A 17122-nucleotide genomic window follows, 5' to 3' on the forward strand; every position below is an offset into this window, starting at 1 on the left:
ATTATTATTATCATTATTATTATTATTATTATTATTAGTTAATCCTATTAATCTATTTAATATTTGAAAACTAGTACTTATTATTAGGTAAATCATTTATTTATAAACAAAACAAATAATCATACTGTATACATGTAACCATAAACATTCTCTAATCTCAGTGAGAGCCGAGACAATTTTCATGGTTACATGTATAAGTTTATGGCTACATGTAATAAGTACTAATTTTCAAATATTAATAAGATTAATAAAACTAAATATTAATAATAATAATATAACTATAATTACAAAATTTATATTTTTCTATAATAAATTATGTGATATTTTAAACAAATATTTTCCCCATCTTTTGAGAAACCTCTGAAGAGAGGGGCAAGGGGAAAGCTGTCAAATATGTCAATCATTGCCCACAGCGTGTCAAAGGATTTCTATGTACTCTCTCTCTCTCTCTCTTTCTTTTTCCTTCATAAATCATGAATTTCCACCTTTTGATATCTAACGAAAGAATAACTTCTCCCTCTCTCTCATGTTATTCTCTCCGTCTCCGTAATAATCCATAAATAATTTAACTTGGTATTTCAAGTAAGAACAACTCTCTCTCTCTCTCTCTCTTGTGTGTTATTCTCTCTGTCTCCGTAATAACTGATAAATAATTTCTCTCTCTTAAGAAAAGACAACTCTCTCTCTCTCTCTCATTCGTATAGTGCTCACAAATTTTTACAACTTATTATTTCTCTGTACATCTTTACCTGTACAGTAGATAGTTTAAATTGATCTAATTTTACCCGTACTGTCTACAAAGTGTAAATGTGCTAGTGTGGCAAATACGTTCTAAAACATAGAGACATAATAACTAAGAGTTGCATTAGTCCAAATAAAAAACTGTTTGTTCCTTTCAGAACACAGAGAAAGAGACGTAGAATAAAGAAGTTCTTAAAATGAGGTTGAGAAGACCTCTAAAATCAGATCCATCAGAAGGGAAGAGAAATTCTCTTCCAACTCTCTATTTTTATGTCAACTATTTATTTCTTTTTTTTTAAGGGTGTGTATTAAGCCAACTTTTAAATAAAATTACAGTAGCTTTAATTTCATTTAAAAGTTAGCTTAATAATTTGGGAGCATGATTAGGGTTATATTTAGTGTTTAAACTCTAGAAATAAGCATTTATTAGCATTTTTAGTGTGTGCCACACTTACGCGAAAATTCGCCTTGCGCGAGGGGTTCTGGAACCTAACCTCGCCTAAGTTCGAGGTATGACTGTACCCCAAAAGTAACGAGAGCACATAGCTCTAGAGAGCCACCTCTAATGGCTTTGTTGGCACAGGACAAAACCCTGAGCCAGTCCAAGGTGATATCTACAGCAAGGTCTTGGTGGTCCTCAATTTTCTTGGCCAGTGCACCCACTGTCCAATCCAGGAAACTGAGTACTTCAAAGACCTTAAAGATGTCTTGGACTAAATGATCTAGCTCTGCAGAGGAAAACATGATCTTCAGCAACAAGAATGCAGAACAACGAGACTAAGTGGATTAGACCACAGAAGCCCGCTTGAGAAGAGGCAGTGACTCCCAAATAAGGAGATTTGCCGGTCATGTGTGACAAGTACCTCCTGAGAACTAAACAAGAGGGAGGAAAAGCAAAAGAGGCTTTGCCACACTCCCTTTTGGCAGAAAGCCAGTCTTCCATCTCCTTAAAGGACTTCTTAGAGGAGGATGAAAGGACCATCTTGGAGAGCCTTGTCCTGTCATCTGGTTGGTTCTTCATTAAAAACATTGAAGCAAGTAATGACGGAGCACCTGGGGTGAAAAATGAGGGAAAATTTGCCAATAAATACTGTAGTAAAGCTGCATAGGCCAAAGGAGAAGCAGCTTCTTGGTTGATCTCCTCTTCTGAGGAAATCAGGGACAGGTTACCATCCTGAGGAGACAATGCTGGAAGTCTAACTGGAGAAGGTGAAGGGAACCGCAGCCTCTGAGAAGATGAAACAGGCGATGGGCGCCACGGAGTGGGGCGCTAGGTCCTCAGCAGCTGGCGCCGGGTGCTCAGGAACTGGCACCAGGCACTCAGGATGGGGTGCAGGACATTTAGAAGTTGATGTCGAACATTTATGAGAGGGTGGTGGGCACTTGGGAGCCAGGTGTGTGCGCTCATGTTCATAAGCTGAGTGTTCAAGTGAGAAGGTCTCCGGACTTTCCAAAGGAGACAGGTGAGCGCTGATGGACAGGAGCAAAACATAACGGTCCACACAGTAACTGCAAGAAGGTCTGGGACTGTGTTACAGACTGCTTGTACCTCTTAACAGGACCTCCAGCAGATCTGGACTTTGACCAAGGTTTCCAGAAGGGTGTTTAAGAGATTGGGAAGAGCCCAGGTAACATCTGTGATGCTTACTGTCCATGCCGTAATCATCAGAAGGGTTTGAGGACAATTTATGGGTATCCTTGGACAAGCCTTTCCAATGGTCTGCCAACACCTGGGACTGAACAACTGACATGGCTGAGGGGGTGACTACCCGTATGCAAACACCATCGGCCTCCCTTGGACTTTAGGTATATCTTCTCCCAGGTTTTGGGGAGCAGGACAGTGACCTTGGTCTAGGAGAACTGACGGGACAAATAGCCACCTCCTACACTTGCACTGCACTATCACTTTGTACTTTTTCAAAAAACACTTTAATGGAAGCTCCCACATCTGCAACAGTACTTACAACTAGATTAATTTCTTATCTAACCTAGATTCAAGACGGGCGATGGCATTAAGGTCGGAAGCAAGGGAGCCAGGCACGGCAGTAGAAGGATGTTCAGTAGGAGGGCCAGTATTATGATGAAAAGTAAGAACAGGAGTCGAAGGAAGAGTAATAGGGCTAACCTCTAAACTAGGTTACGGTGTAGCCTCTAAACTAAGAGAACATTTTTCAGCTCTAGAAACCACTTTTCTTTTTCTGCCACTCTCTAACTTGTCTAAATGAGACTTAAGAACCTTCCACTGTTTACTATCCCACGAATATTCATTATAGCTTTTATCCATACTACAATCTTGCCCCCTATATTTTGTACAGATTGTACGAGATTCATAGCAAGCCTTGGTTAGCCTAGCCTTACAGCCTAACCCGCTGCAATAGCAAATACTAGAACCAGCAGATTCCGACGTAAATTCTAAATACAGTCAGCCCCGTATTCGTGGGGAATGTGTACGAGACAACCCCCCGCCCCCGCGAATAGTAAAATCTACAAAGAGTTAACCACCCCCCTCTAAAAATGCTTATAAGTGCCTATCTTCAAAGTTCAAATACCAAATGTATAAAGTATCAACCTACATCAAATACACCTTAAATTATTATCCTGTTACTGTACAGGCAGTCCTCAGTTATCGGTGGCCTTGGTTATCAGCGATCCAGTTTTACAGTGCTTATCTAGCGATGACAATAACTGGATTTTCAGGCCTATATGCGGTAATCTCCACTTATCAGCGCCAATCTCTGGTTATCGGCCCCAATCCTGTTAAGCACTGCTATCGCCGATTTTCGGTTATTCGTCACGCCATCGGGAACAGAACCCCCGCCAATAACTGGGGACTGCCTGTATTAATCTCTGAAATTATATTATTAATATTTCAAAGTCATCTTAAACATTTTACACTTAAAAATATATGTACATACTGTATGGCTTACAGCTACGCGTGGAAATAATCCAGTCCCCTCTACGTATTCAGGCACACATTTTCTTTCATACAGTCACTATTCAAGCCAAAGGTCCTGCTTGTGCCTCTTCATCCTCCTCCTCTTCTTCCGTGGGTTCCTCGAACCTCAAAAATTCTAATTCCCCTTTGCCATCGCCTTTCCTATGCCTGTACCTCTACATCGCCTTCCGTATCAGTCAAATACTGGTCATAGAGTTGTTGCGCTTTTTCATGAATAAGTTTCGAGTCCAGGGGTACGTTCTTCTTTTGGCAGTCCTTTATCCAAAAGGCCAGTGCAGATTCCATCTTCATGACTGTCTTATCCTGCCCTGTCGAAATTGTTTTTGCACTACCAAAGCAGCTCATACTTACAGCCTTTCGTATCTCGGCCTCTTTTTTTCTTGATGTGCCACACTTTCGTTCACAAGGAAATGGCAGGCCACCGATGTGAAACTTCTGCCTTCCTTCAACATATCAAGAAGTTTTACCTTCTCGTCGAGATTAATTACCATCTTCTTATGTTTAGGCTCTTTGCCAGCCTTAGAAGGAGCAGGGCACTTAGGAGGCATTTCATGGGCACAATTACACAAGATACACAGATTTTAACATGACATAAAGATGCGGGGACACACACATTCACTACAAGAGGAACTCGGGAGAGATGCGTAGTGACGCCTTCCCAGAATCACCCATCTTGCAAACAAAGTCTTGAGATTCCAGCCAATCATTGCCAAGCATACAGCCAATGAGCACCAAGAAAAATGAATGGCATTCCTGGATTGGCTGCTTTGCAGACGACAGCCAATTGCGTGTCGAGTATCATTTTGTCAGGGTACGTATACCCAGCATGCATTTTCTTTGCCCACTCTGAGATTCGCTGTTGGCTTGGGCAAAATGCTTTTAAGAAAACAAAACTAGTACACGTTGAAACTTTGCTGTGTTTACATTATTATATTACAGTACATATACTGTAATATTTGAAAATCTGTAAATATTTTTCATGACGAAAAATGTATTTACAGTGGTCACGAAAATATGCTAGTTGCGCATTTTAAGATATGCTCTACGTGCTATGTATCATCCTCAAACAATTTATGTAACATGTACCTAGAAATCCTCTTACAATACAGCAAAACATCTATAAAATGTACAGTATGTGCAGAATATCAATGTTGTTATGCGCAATACCGTGTACTTACATAACCTTATTATTTAATATTACTATATTATTTAATTTTATTACTATTACTGAGTTATTATTATTAACCCTTAAACGCCGACTGGACGTATCATACGTCGACTAAAATTGTCTGTTGGGTGCCGAGTGGACGTACCGTACGTCGACTACAAAAAATTTCAACCTTTGGTCAACTTTGACTTGACCGAAATGGTCGAAAAACAAAATTGTAAGCTAAAACTCTTACATTCTAGTAATATTCAATCATTTACCTTCATTTTGCAACAAATTGGAAGTCTCTAGCACAATATTTCGATTTATGGTGAATTTTTGAAAAAACTTTTTCCTTACGTCCGCGCAGTAACTCGGCCGAAAATTTCAAAAATTCTTTTGTCATTTTGTCGTAATTTTTGCACTGTTTTATATTAGCCGTTACATAAAGTTTTATAAATGAAAATGTGCGCAATTTCATGTAAAATACAGCAAAATACAACCCATGGTTGTAGCTTTTATCAGTTTGGAAATATTTTCATATAAATCACGATAACTGCCAAAATTTCAACCTTCGGTCAACTTTGACTCGACCGAAATGGTAAAAAAAAACGCAATTGTAAGCTAAAAATCTTACATTCTAGTAATATTCAATCATTTGCCTTCATTTTCCAACAAATTGGAAGTCTCTAGCACAATATTTTGATTTATGGTGAATTTTGAAAAAAATTTTTTCTTTACGTCTGCGCCAGAAATTCTTTAAACATTGTCGTAATGTTTGCACCGTTTTATATTAGTCGTTACATAAAAGTTTTATATATGGAAATGTGTGCAATTTCATGTAGAATACAACAGAAAATAACTCATGGTTGTAGCTTTTATCAGTTTTGAAATATTTTCATATAAATCACGATAACTGCCAAAATTTCAACCTTAGGTCAACTTTAACTCGACCAAATGGTCAAAAAATGCAATTATAAGCTAAAACTCTTACATTCTAGTAATATTCAATCATGTACCTTCATTTTGCAACAAACTGGAAGTCTCTAGCGCAATATTTCAATTTATGGTGAATTTCTGAAAAAAAAAAAAACTTTTTCTACGCCTGCGGGCGTAACTCGGCCGAACATCTCAGAAATTCTTTTGTCATGTTGTCGTAATGTTTGCATCGTTTACATTAGTCATTACATAAACTTTTATATATGAAAATGTGCGCAATTTCATGTAGAATACAACAGAAAATAACTCATGGTTGTAGCTTTTATCAGTTTTTAAATATTTTCACATAAATCACGATAACTGCCAAAATTTCAACCTTCGGTCAACTTTAACTCGACCGAAATGGTCGAAAAATGCAATTGTAAGCTAAAACTCTTACATTCTAGTAATATTCAATCATTTACCTTCATTTTGCAATAAATTGGAAGTCTCTAGCATAATATTTCGATTTATGGTGAATTTTTGAAAAAAACATTTTCCTTATGTCTGCACGGTAACTCCGCCGAACATCTCAGAAATTCTTTTGTCACGTTGTCGTAATGTTTGCACCGTTTTATATTAGTCGTTACATAAACTTTTATATATGAAAATATGCGCAATTTCATGTAGAATAAAACAGAAAATAACTCATGGTTGTAGCTTTTATCAGTTTTGAAATATGTTCATATAAATCACAATAAATAGAAAAATTCGACTTTTCGGTCAACTTTAACTCGACCAAATGGTCGAAAACTGCAATTGTAAGCTAAAACACTTACAGTCTAGTAATATTCAATCAATTAGCTTCATTTTTCAACAAATGGGAAGTCTCTAGCACAATATTTCGATTTATGGTGAATTTTTGAAAAAAACATTTTTTTACGTCCGCGTGTTACGAATTCATGCATCATTTTGTGATAATATTTTCTCTGTGTTCTTTTGATTGTTTTACAATTTGTTATATACCAAAATCATCGCGATTTAGTGTACAATACAAAGAAAAAAAAATAACCCATTAGCTCTAACCGTTTTGCTCACAGCACGATTTGTATAAAATTATATATGAAAATCTTTTTTTGCGCTGTCATATATTTCAATATTTATATATGATAATGATATTTTTTTTCATTTCTGATGGTTGCATACTAAACTTCAGGCAATGACAAAAAAATTGAGCCAAAAATGAACTCTTAATCTTAAAAACTAAGCGTGCTGTGATTTTTTAAAAAAAACTTTTTTTCCGCTTCGGCGCTAACTCCCGAACGCCGCCGGCATACAGGAGACGTTTTTTAAATAGAGGTTCGGCGTTAGAGGGTTAATGTACTGTACATTATTATTTACTGTTATTAGAGTACTAATCATATTATTAATACTACAGGCACTCCCGGTTATCGGAGGGGGTTTCCGTTCTGAGGGTGTGATGATAACTGAAAATCGGTGGTTTTCGGCACCTTGTCGGGGCTTATCGGTGCCAAAAAACACCGATTTTCAGTTACTGGCGCCTCTGTTAGGTATGTATCAGCACCGATAAGGTGGAAATCAGTGATTTTAGCGCTGAAAATTGCCAATTTCCATCGCTAGACAAGCTCCATAAAACCGGATCGCCATTAACTGAGCCCACCATTAACCCAGGACTGACTGCATTTGAAAATTAGTACCTGTACTTATATAACTACACAAATTCTGTGAACGGTGAGTATCTGTGAAAGAATAAATCCGCGAATGGATGAGTTTTCCCGCGAATAATTTATAGATGGGTTCCACAGAAAGAACCTGAGTCTGGAAAATCAAGGGGGGGCAACTGTAATCTGTTGACAACTAATCCAAATTATAGCAATAAACTGCCTATAGCCTAGGGCAACCAGAACAAAGCAATTGTACTTCACCAAATACAAAATAATACTGGATAATTTAAAAAAGCTGCTGCAAAATGGCACTGATGTTTATACTGGAGCCGGCGAAACAAACTGAGCATACCTGACAGGTTGTTTTCCGTGTTCTCCGATAGCGGGCAGAAGGCTGTCACCTACATAAAAACAGAAGCTGTACTGCTAAATTTTTAAAAACCTGCCACACGAGTTAGAAACATTAGCTATTTAATTACTTGATAAGTTACTTAAATGACACTAATATCTGTCATGTTTGACATTTTATTTTCTACCCCTTCTCACCCCACCCTTCCGGGGATGAACTTGGACTTAAAGAGCATTGGGAGTGTCACCATTCATCTCAGCAACCTCGAAAACTATGGATTGGACAGTAATATCTGTCATTTTCAGTTATTTTTACGTCACCCCCTCCCCCACACCCAACCCCTTTGGTGCTAGTGATGTCTTACTCCCACAGTATTCTTTTCCAGATAGTAAGTCTCATGCATACCGAGATGTGGTATGATAAACTCATCAGTTTATTTACTTACTGAGCCTACAGGCAGTACCAGCACCATTTCAGGGAAGCCCTTCCCACCCCCAACCCTTTGGTGCTAGTGATGTCTCACCCCCACAGTATAGGCAGTCCCCGGTTATCAGCAGGGGGTTCCGTTCTGATGGTGTGATGATAGCTGAAAATTGCTGATAACCGAAAATCGGCATTTTCCGGCGATTTTCGGGGCTTATCGGCACCAAAATTTTCGGTTATCGGCACCTCTGTTAGGTATGCATCAGTGCCAATACCCAATTATCGGCAGCGATAAGCAGAAATTGATGATTTTCGGGGGTGAGAATTGCCGATTTTCATCACTAGACACGCGTCGTAAACCCAGATAACCAATAACTGAGCCCGCTGATAACTGGGGACTGCCTGTATTCTTTTTCAGATAGTAAGACACATCTATACCAAGTTTGGTTGAAATTACTCGCTGCATTTCAGTTATGCTGGAACAAACATACACACACACCATTTTTATATATATAGATGTATGAAAAGACAATTCTTAATACTGTACATAATTTATACAAAATTAAGTAAACAGGTTATGTATATGAATGCAAATGCCTTACAGTGTATTTCACCATGCATATAATGAATCTGAGTCAGCACAAGGACACACTTTTGCCATGGTTCTTGGAGCCAATTCCCCATTTAGGTCCCAATTGTACTGTAACTCCAATTTGCCAGGCAAACTGATCAAAGTGACACAAACACACTTACACCAGCAGAAGCCATTAGTTTACAAATCAACATGCCAACAATCTCCTTAGAAAATGTATAGAATTCCCCTAAATCATGCCTTTGATGTTCTAATGTTATACATTGAAGAAGTAAATTTGGTAGCCCAGTCTTAAGCAGTCTAACTCAATGTCAATATCTTTCTTAGAGATTCTTTTTATAGTGCTGAAAAAGGTTAAAAATGACATTTTTAAAATAAAATAAGATTTTATATCATACTTACCTGTTGTTTACATATAGCTGTAATTCTCGATCTCGACAGAAAATTCAAAACTGGCGGTCCCGCTAATATATGGTCAGGTGATACGACTACCCCGCCCTCTACCGCGGTACCTGGATCCATTTCCATCAACAACTAATCATATTTTCTATGTCCCCTTGTCCCTTGCGGGGAGGCGGGTGGGAATGTTTTTATATGTAAACAACAGGTAAGTATGATATAAAATCTTATTTTATTATAAAAATGTCATTTTTATACATGAACTTACCTGTTGTTTACATATAGCTGATTGCCACATTGAGGCGGTGGGCATGGACAGCTGTAAGTGTTAAATGGAAAAAACCTGAGATCATCAGGCTAAGAAAAAACGTCTTTACTTTGGATCCTTACCTGCTAAGGAAGCTGTTTTCTAGGTTACTGCCTCTGTAACCTGCTATCCTTAGTGCAACTGCGGGGCCTAGTAGCTCAGTCGCAGGTTGCTATATGGAGAAAGGTCTGTTGGCCCAGCCGTCTTTGACACAATCAACCAAAGCATATAATGCCCCTGCTCAGGGTGCAGTACTCAAAGCATCCACCATCATATCACCCAACCATAAAAAACTCACACCAACCTATTAAAATTAGACCTACTAGGCCATCTAACCTCTAAGGCTCTAGTAGTCGACCAAAAAGAAACTTCTGCACCCAAGGAAACTAAGGAGAGGATCTAGAGCCTCTGGTTTCCTTGCCCATCACCATGTCAGACGCAATAAAGGGGCCCAACGTACTGCAGTCTTCATATGTGGTTTGGATCTGTCTCAGATAATGTGAGGCAAAAACAGACGAACATTTCCAATAAGTTGAACTTAGAATGTCCTTTAAAGCCATGTTCTTCTTGAAGGCTAAAGAAGTTGCAATAGCCCTAATTTCATGAGGCCTCACTTTAACTAAGGGGAAATCCACATCCCTTAATTCCTTGTGTGCCTCCTGTATCAGTTCTTTCAAAAGGAAAGCAATCCCATTTTTAGATAGAGGGTCTTGGGGTTCTTAGTTGAGCACCATAAAAAATCATGAGTTCCTCTTACACTTCTGGTCCTGTCCAAATAGAATTTCAATGCTCTGACCGGACAGAGAAGTCTCTCCGTTTCCCTTCCACCCAAGGAGGATAGGCTAGCAATGGGAGATTCCCTTGGCCACGGATTACTAGGGTTTTCGTTCTTAGCTAGGAAACCCAAGGTGAAGGAAACTACAGCCTTATCCGCACAAAAACCAACTCTTTTGTCCAGAGCATGAATCTCACTTACTCTCTTTGCCGAGGCCAGTGCCAAGAGAAAGAGAGTTTTCTTAGTTAGATTCCTAACGGAGCAGGAACTCAAAGGCTCAAAAGATTTGGAAGTAAGCCACTTTAGCACCACATCCAAATTCCAATGTGGTACACGAAGAGATTTGCCTTTAGTGGTAGCAAAGGATTTAAGGAGTTCTGCAATATCTTTGTCCGAGGAAAGGTCTATACCTCTATTCCTGAAAACTGCCGCCAGCATACTCCTATACCCCTTAATCGTGCTGACAGCCAATTTCTTCTCCTTGTGCAGAAACAAAAGAAAATCCGCCACCTGGCTTAGAGTTGTAGAAGTGGAAGACACTCCAGACTCGGAGCACCACTCCCTGAAGCGCTTCCACTTCGCTTGATAGACCTTTGTAGACGAGGGCCTGGTTGATCTAGCCATTGCCTGCGCCACTCTTCTAGAGAAGCCTCTCCTCCTGTAGAGTCGCTCGAGAGTCTGAACCCTGTCAGATTTAGATCTGACGGGTTCCTGTGGAACTTTCTGCTGTGCAACTGGCACAGAAGGTCTGGTCTGAATGGCAACCTCCTTGGCCAATCCACTACTTTCTCCAGTAGCTCTGGAAACCATGATCTTCCTGGCTACCATGGAGCTATTAGGATCATTGACACACCTTTGTGTGCTCGAAACTTTTTCAGGACTTCTCCCAGCATCCTGAAGGGAGGGAATGCATAAAGGAAGAGACCCGACCAGTCCAGGAGCATGGCATCCACCGCTAATGCTTCTGGGTCTGGAACAGGAGAGCAAAAGAGAGGTAGTCTGCGGTTTTCCTCGTTGCAAACAGGTCTAGCATGGGAGTTCCCAAACCTTCCACAGGCCTTGGCAAACTTTCTGGTGGAGGGTCCATTCCGTCGGAATGACCTGGAGTGACCTGCTGAGGATATCCGCTCTTACGTTGAGAGCTCCCGGGATGAAGCGAGTTACTAGCTCTATGTTCTTGGTTGCCGCCCACAAAAGCAGGTCTTTGCGATCTCGAACAGAGAGAAGGAGTGAGTGCCTCCTTGTTTCTTCACGTCGCCAGAGCTGTGGAGTTGTCCGAGTGCACTACTATCTTTTTGTTTTTCCACCAGAAGCACGAAATGTTCCAAGGCTAGATGTACTGCCTTCAACTCTTTTCGCATTTATGTGCCAGTCCCGTTGGGATGAAGACCAATTGCCTGACACTTGAAGGTCCCCAATGTTGCTCCCCAACCATCGTCTGAAAGCGTTGGAGAACAACATCAGGTCTGGGTTCCTCTGTCTCAGCGACAAACCTCGATCTAGTTTGCTCCTGTCGTTCCACCATGACAGGTCTTGCTTTACTCGAGTGGATAGAGGAAAAACAAACGAATCCGTGTCTTTCTTCCTGTTCCAGGTCTGCTGTAGGAAGAACTGAAGAGGTCTCATGTGTAGCCTCCCAGACTGGCGAACATCTCTAGCGATGAGAGGGTGCCTAAAAGGCTCAACCATTCCTTGGCAGAACAAGTCTTGGCTGCCATCAGGTATCTCACTTTCAGCAGGCATTTCTCGATCCTTTGTGACGTCGGAAAAACCTGAAAAGAACTGAGTTCATCCGAACTCCCAAATAAGTCAAGTCTTGAGATGGAGAGAGTTGTGACTTTGGAAGATTTACTATGAGTCCCAATTCATCGGTAAGAGAAAAGGTCCTTTGTAGGTCCTTCATGCATTGGCCTTTTGACGGAGACCGGATCAGCCAGTCGTCGAGGTAAAGGGAAATGTGAATTCCCTCTAAGTGAAGCCATTTCGCAATTGGAGCCATCGTCCTTGTGAAAACTTGTGGGGCTGTTGATAGGCCAAGCAAAGAGCCCTGAATTGAAAAGTCCTGCCTCTGAACACAAACCGTAGGAATTTCCTTGATCTCGGATGGATAGGGACATGAAAGTATCGTCCTGGAGATCGAGGACACCATCCAGTCTCCTTCCTTCAGGGAATTGATAACCGACTGTGTGGTTTCCATCTTGAATAGTGTTTGAAGCACAAATTTGTTCAGGGCGCTTACGTGTCAACTGGTCTCCATCCTCCTGACGATTTTGGAACCAGAAACAGACAGTTGTAGAACCCCAGAGATGAAGGTTCGAGGACTGCTTCTATGGCTCCCTTTTGAAGGAGGGAAGTAACTTCCTCCTCCAACACCACAAGTTTCTCTGAGTCCCTGGATGATACGTTGAAGTCTACTGGCGAAGACTTTAAAGGAGGACTCTCTGAGAAGGGAATGGTGTAGCCTTCTCTCAGAACGTTGATCACCCAGGGTTCTGCTCCCTTGGCCTCCCAAACTTGCCAGAACGACTTTAGTCTGGCTCCGACCGTCGCATGAAGGACCTTGAACTCATCGGTTGGTACCCCTAGCTTTCTGGGGATGAGAAGAGAATTTTCCTCTTCCTCTAGCACGGAAAAGGGCCGAGAAGGAGTACCTGAGAAGGCCTAGAGGATACAGGGAAAGAAGGCTTGGGTACTACTGGAGAAGTCGAAAACCTGGGTCTTTTCAAGAGTGAGCCAGTAGGTCTTGAGTAGACTTCCGTGAGAGAGCCTCAAAAATTTCCCTAACTAACGTGGCGGGAAAAAGGGATTCCTTAAACAAAGGAGCAAAAGAAGAGCAGATTTCTGGTTCCTGGAGACTCCTCTCGCGACAAACGAAATCCAATGTGCTCTCTTCTTCAAAATGCCAGTAGCAGTCACTGAGGCAATTTCTGACGTTCCGTCCGTGATGGCCTTGTCCAGGCAGGCCAAAATAGCATCAAGATCCGTAGCAGTCTTGGGGGGAAGATCACAGACTTTCACTTTCCTGCTCAAGGCTCCTATAGACCAGTCAATAAAAGAAAAGATCTCCAAGATCCTAAAGGAACTCTTCACCAGATGGTCAATTTCCGAAGACGAAAGCCGACTTTGGACGAAGAAAAAAGCTGAGCGACGGGCAGAATCCACAAGGCTGGAGAAATCCCCTTGAGAGGAGGCAGAGTCTCCCAAGGAAAAGACTTCCCAGTCTCATACCACGAACGAGACTTAAAAGACAGTTGAGAGGGGGGGAAAACAGAAAGATGTTTTACCCTGAGATCTTTTCTTGCTCAACCATCCTTCTTGCCTTCGGAGAGCTCTTTTAGAAACAGACAGGACCAGCTTCAGAAATCTAGAGGAAGGAGGTTTAAAATCCTTGGCAAACTGCGTAGTTGGAGACGAAGGGGAAGCTGGAGCAAAGTCTTCTTGAAAATGTTCTTCAAAAAAGTTGTAAGAGATGCTTAAAGTTGAACGTAGGAGCAGACGGAACATCATCTACTTCGAAACATCGGAAACTGGGGAGAGAATCTCTGAAGCAGTTGGAGCACCGCGGATAGAAACGTCTCCGGGAGCCAAACTTGTGTTATCCTCTTGAGTGTCGCGAACGTCACCGAGGCGCCAAGTGCCGACCGCGTCAAGCGTATCCGAAACATGAGCTTGAGAGGAGTCAGGAGCCTTAGAAGATCCGAGAGCCAAAGAGGCGCCAAAAACCACGGTAGCGCCAGAAGCGCAAACATTGTGCGCCTTGGAAACGTGTTGTGGAGAGGCGCCAAGCGCCAAAGTAGCGTCAGGAGTGCGGCCGGTGCGGGCGGAAGTGGCGCCAGGAGCGCGATCGGAAGCGGAGCCAGGCGCGCGAGCGGAAGCGGCGCCAGGTGCATGAGCGGGAGCAGAGACCGGAGCCTCAGTTGCAGAAGGATCCTGAAGTGCTGGTGTGCTAAAACCTTCGAAAAGTCTCAAAATCTTGTCCAATTTGTCCTCTTGCGAAAGGGGGAAGGAACCGGAGGCATAAAAGCCGACTTGGGATCCAACGGGAAGGAAGCCGCTACTTGCATGCTAACAGGAGGATCCAGCGCCGCTACGATCCGTAGAACGTACATCCGGACTGCCTGAAGAAGAAGAGATCTCTGGGCTATCCCAAAAGCTACAAGACGGAAGAGGAGAACGTGCGAAAGTTTCTTGATAGGAACTTGACTTGGAGAGGAAGCTCTGTCTCTTCAGCGGCCTACTAGACTCTGACTGCTTCCAACTCCTCCTCGACAAACAGAAGCACAAGAAGACACTTCCGCATCGCTTTTACTATGGCGAGCTGCAACAGCCTGGGGCGCAACAGGACTGTTAGAGGGAGCAACTGCTCGTGAGCAGACCCCACTCACCTCCCCCTTCGGCTTTCGGCATGTCTTCTCCTGAGCCCTGGGAGCCGGACAGAGGCCTAGACCTAGGAGCGCGAGGGGGACGAACAGTCACCTCCTCCACAACACTATCACTGCAACACTTCGATGTCTAGACATCGACTCACATCCTGGCCAATCTTCTCTATCGCAGAGAAAAGAGCCTAAATCTTATCATCAAATTCTGCCCGAAGGTCTGACACGGTAGTGGGTTGGAAACAACAGGTTCCGGGGCAGGAATAGGAACAGGAGGGGTAACAGGAACAGAACAAGAGGCAATACTACTCCTACTCTGGGAGGAACTTCTGGCCAAAGCCTTACGTGCCCTATCTTTACTTAATTTTGCCTGATATTTAGCCAACTTTTGCCAATCAAGCACAGACAAAGACGAACATTCATCACATCTATCCAGATTCGTGCACAATTTCCCTCTACAGTTAGAGCAAGAAGAGTGAGGGTCTATGTTAGACCGAGACATTCGAGTTTTACAACCCCCACCGCAATATCTAATTTGAGATCCTGAATCAGACATAACTAGAAAAAATCTCAACCAAAGCAAAAAAACAAGCCAGAACCGTCAACAAAAGTGGGTACTTCACCAAAGAAATATCGAAAAGCACCGATGCATTTCCTGAAGAGGAGCAGACGACTAGTCGCCGGCCCCGACAGAGAAAATATGATTAGTTGTTGATGGAAATGGATCCAGGTAACCCGGTAGAGGGCGGGGTAGTCGTATCACCTGACCATATATTAGCGGGACCGCCAGTTTTGAATTTTCTGTCGAGATCGAGAATTACAGCTATATGTAAACAACAGGTAAGTTCATGTATAAAATTGTCCCCTTTAAAAATATTAAAAGAATGATGAAACTGTGATATTTCAACTTCAATGCATCTACAGTTAGTATTACTAACAGTTCAATTTGGTAATAATGTATGTGACAAGACTTTGGCTAAGAAAATTGGTGGTTTAGCAAAGCAATTTTTGGCAGACCAAACACAGTCTGGTATGATGGAATGATGGGGTCTTACTGTAAAAGGGATGCAATAGAAAAAGTGCAAATACACTTAAAAAATAGTAAACTGTATATTAACCCTTTAAGATTCAAATGACAAAAATTAGTGATAACATGCAAATTTGATTTCATGAGGTTCCAATAATAACAAATGGCATCATCTATAGACCAAAAAATAAAAAAATATTGACATTCAGTAGCACTGGGATGACATCTGGAGAATATTTAGGGATGGTTTATCTTTTACATTAATGGATGTGGGAACTGTTCAACAAGAATTATCATTCTGTCCAAAATTAAAACAACAAATTTTTGCCTATCTGTTCTCATTTCATAAGTAAAATATGTCATAAATAGTAATATATATCAAGTCATGCAGTGTATAATTTTTACATTAAAGAATACTTGTTTGCCCTGAACAAGCAGTCTATATGAAAAAGAAATTTACATAAAGAATGAGAACATTATTTCTAAGTTCCCTAAGTGGTATTCTTTAATGGTGTGTTTTACATATGCAGTCTACTGTATATGAAAAAGAAATTTACAAAAAGAATGAGAACATTATTATTTCTAAGTTCCCTAGGTGGTACAGTATTCTGTAGTGGTGTATGTTTCACAACATACAAATTTGGAACACTTCCCAAGATCTCAAAGGGTTAAAATTAAAAAACCTATGATATCTTACCCTGCACTTGTTATTTTTAAAATGTGATCTATTGGCTTTCTCACGTACACCACAAATCTCACATGCGGTGGCTCTTCTAGGCTGTGGCACTCCAGTTTCAATTGCATATGCAAGCTGTCAAAAAATTATCAGTAATTTAGCATGATATTATGTTATATGCTGAATAAACTTGCTTCATCAAAAGCACAAAATAACATCTAAATACTCACAGTCATATACACAAATGCCAAGCAATCCAAAGGACCACTGTGAAATTCTGCCACTCATTTCTTTCCTATGCTTTCTCTTCCACAAACACTTCCCCAGCCCACCTTCTCAAAGTTCTCAGTCAAGTAAGTCTGGGTCATACCGACTCTTTTGGTGCCAACATGAGCCCAGCTGATAATATAACAAACTATTCTACCAGGGTTGTGCAAAGAACATGTCTATTTTCCTTTCATCATATCATATACATGTGGAACTTTATCCTTAAACCAACAAATTCTTTTAAGCATAACTAAAGGGATGGGATAAATATATATTAAACACACCCCACAACCAGGAAAACTTCAAGGTTGGCCAATTTAATAAAAAACACATCAATGGAAAGAGGAATATATGCAAAAGCACATGGTATAAGAAAAAAAATTCTAAATATTTTTCCCTACCTTCCACAGGAAACTGAAAGTGACAATTTACAACCCCTGTGTGGGGCCTCTTTTACATGACACTCATAAAAATATGCTTATTT

General features: G+C 41.2%; 1 protein-coding gene across 2 annotated transcripts in view; it reads right to left on the bottom strand.

Annotated features, from left to right (window-relative positions):
• The window catches only part of LOC136845727 (uncharacterized), a 288481-nt gene that overhangs the window by 151256 nt on the left and 120103 nt on the right, over window positions 1-17122 (bottom strand). For both annotated transcript variants that reach the window (XM_067115930.1, XM_067115931.1), the window contains exon 8: window positions 16393-16506. In XM_067115930.1, coding sequence (XP_066972031.1) covers window positions 16393-16506 — 114 coding nt within the window. The remainder of the gene's footprint in view (window positions 1-16392; window positions 16507-17122) is intronic.

This window comes from Macrobrachium rosenbergii, chromosome 14 (genome assembly GCF_040412425.1).
Source record: "Macrobrachium rosenbergii isolate ZJJX-2024 chromosome 14, ASM4041242v1, whole genome shotgun sequence".
Classification (NCBI taxonomy): domain Eukaryota; kingdom Metazoa; phylum Arthropoda; class Malacostraca; order Decapoda; family Palaemonidae; genus Macrobrachium; species Macrobrachium rosenbergii.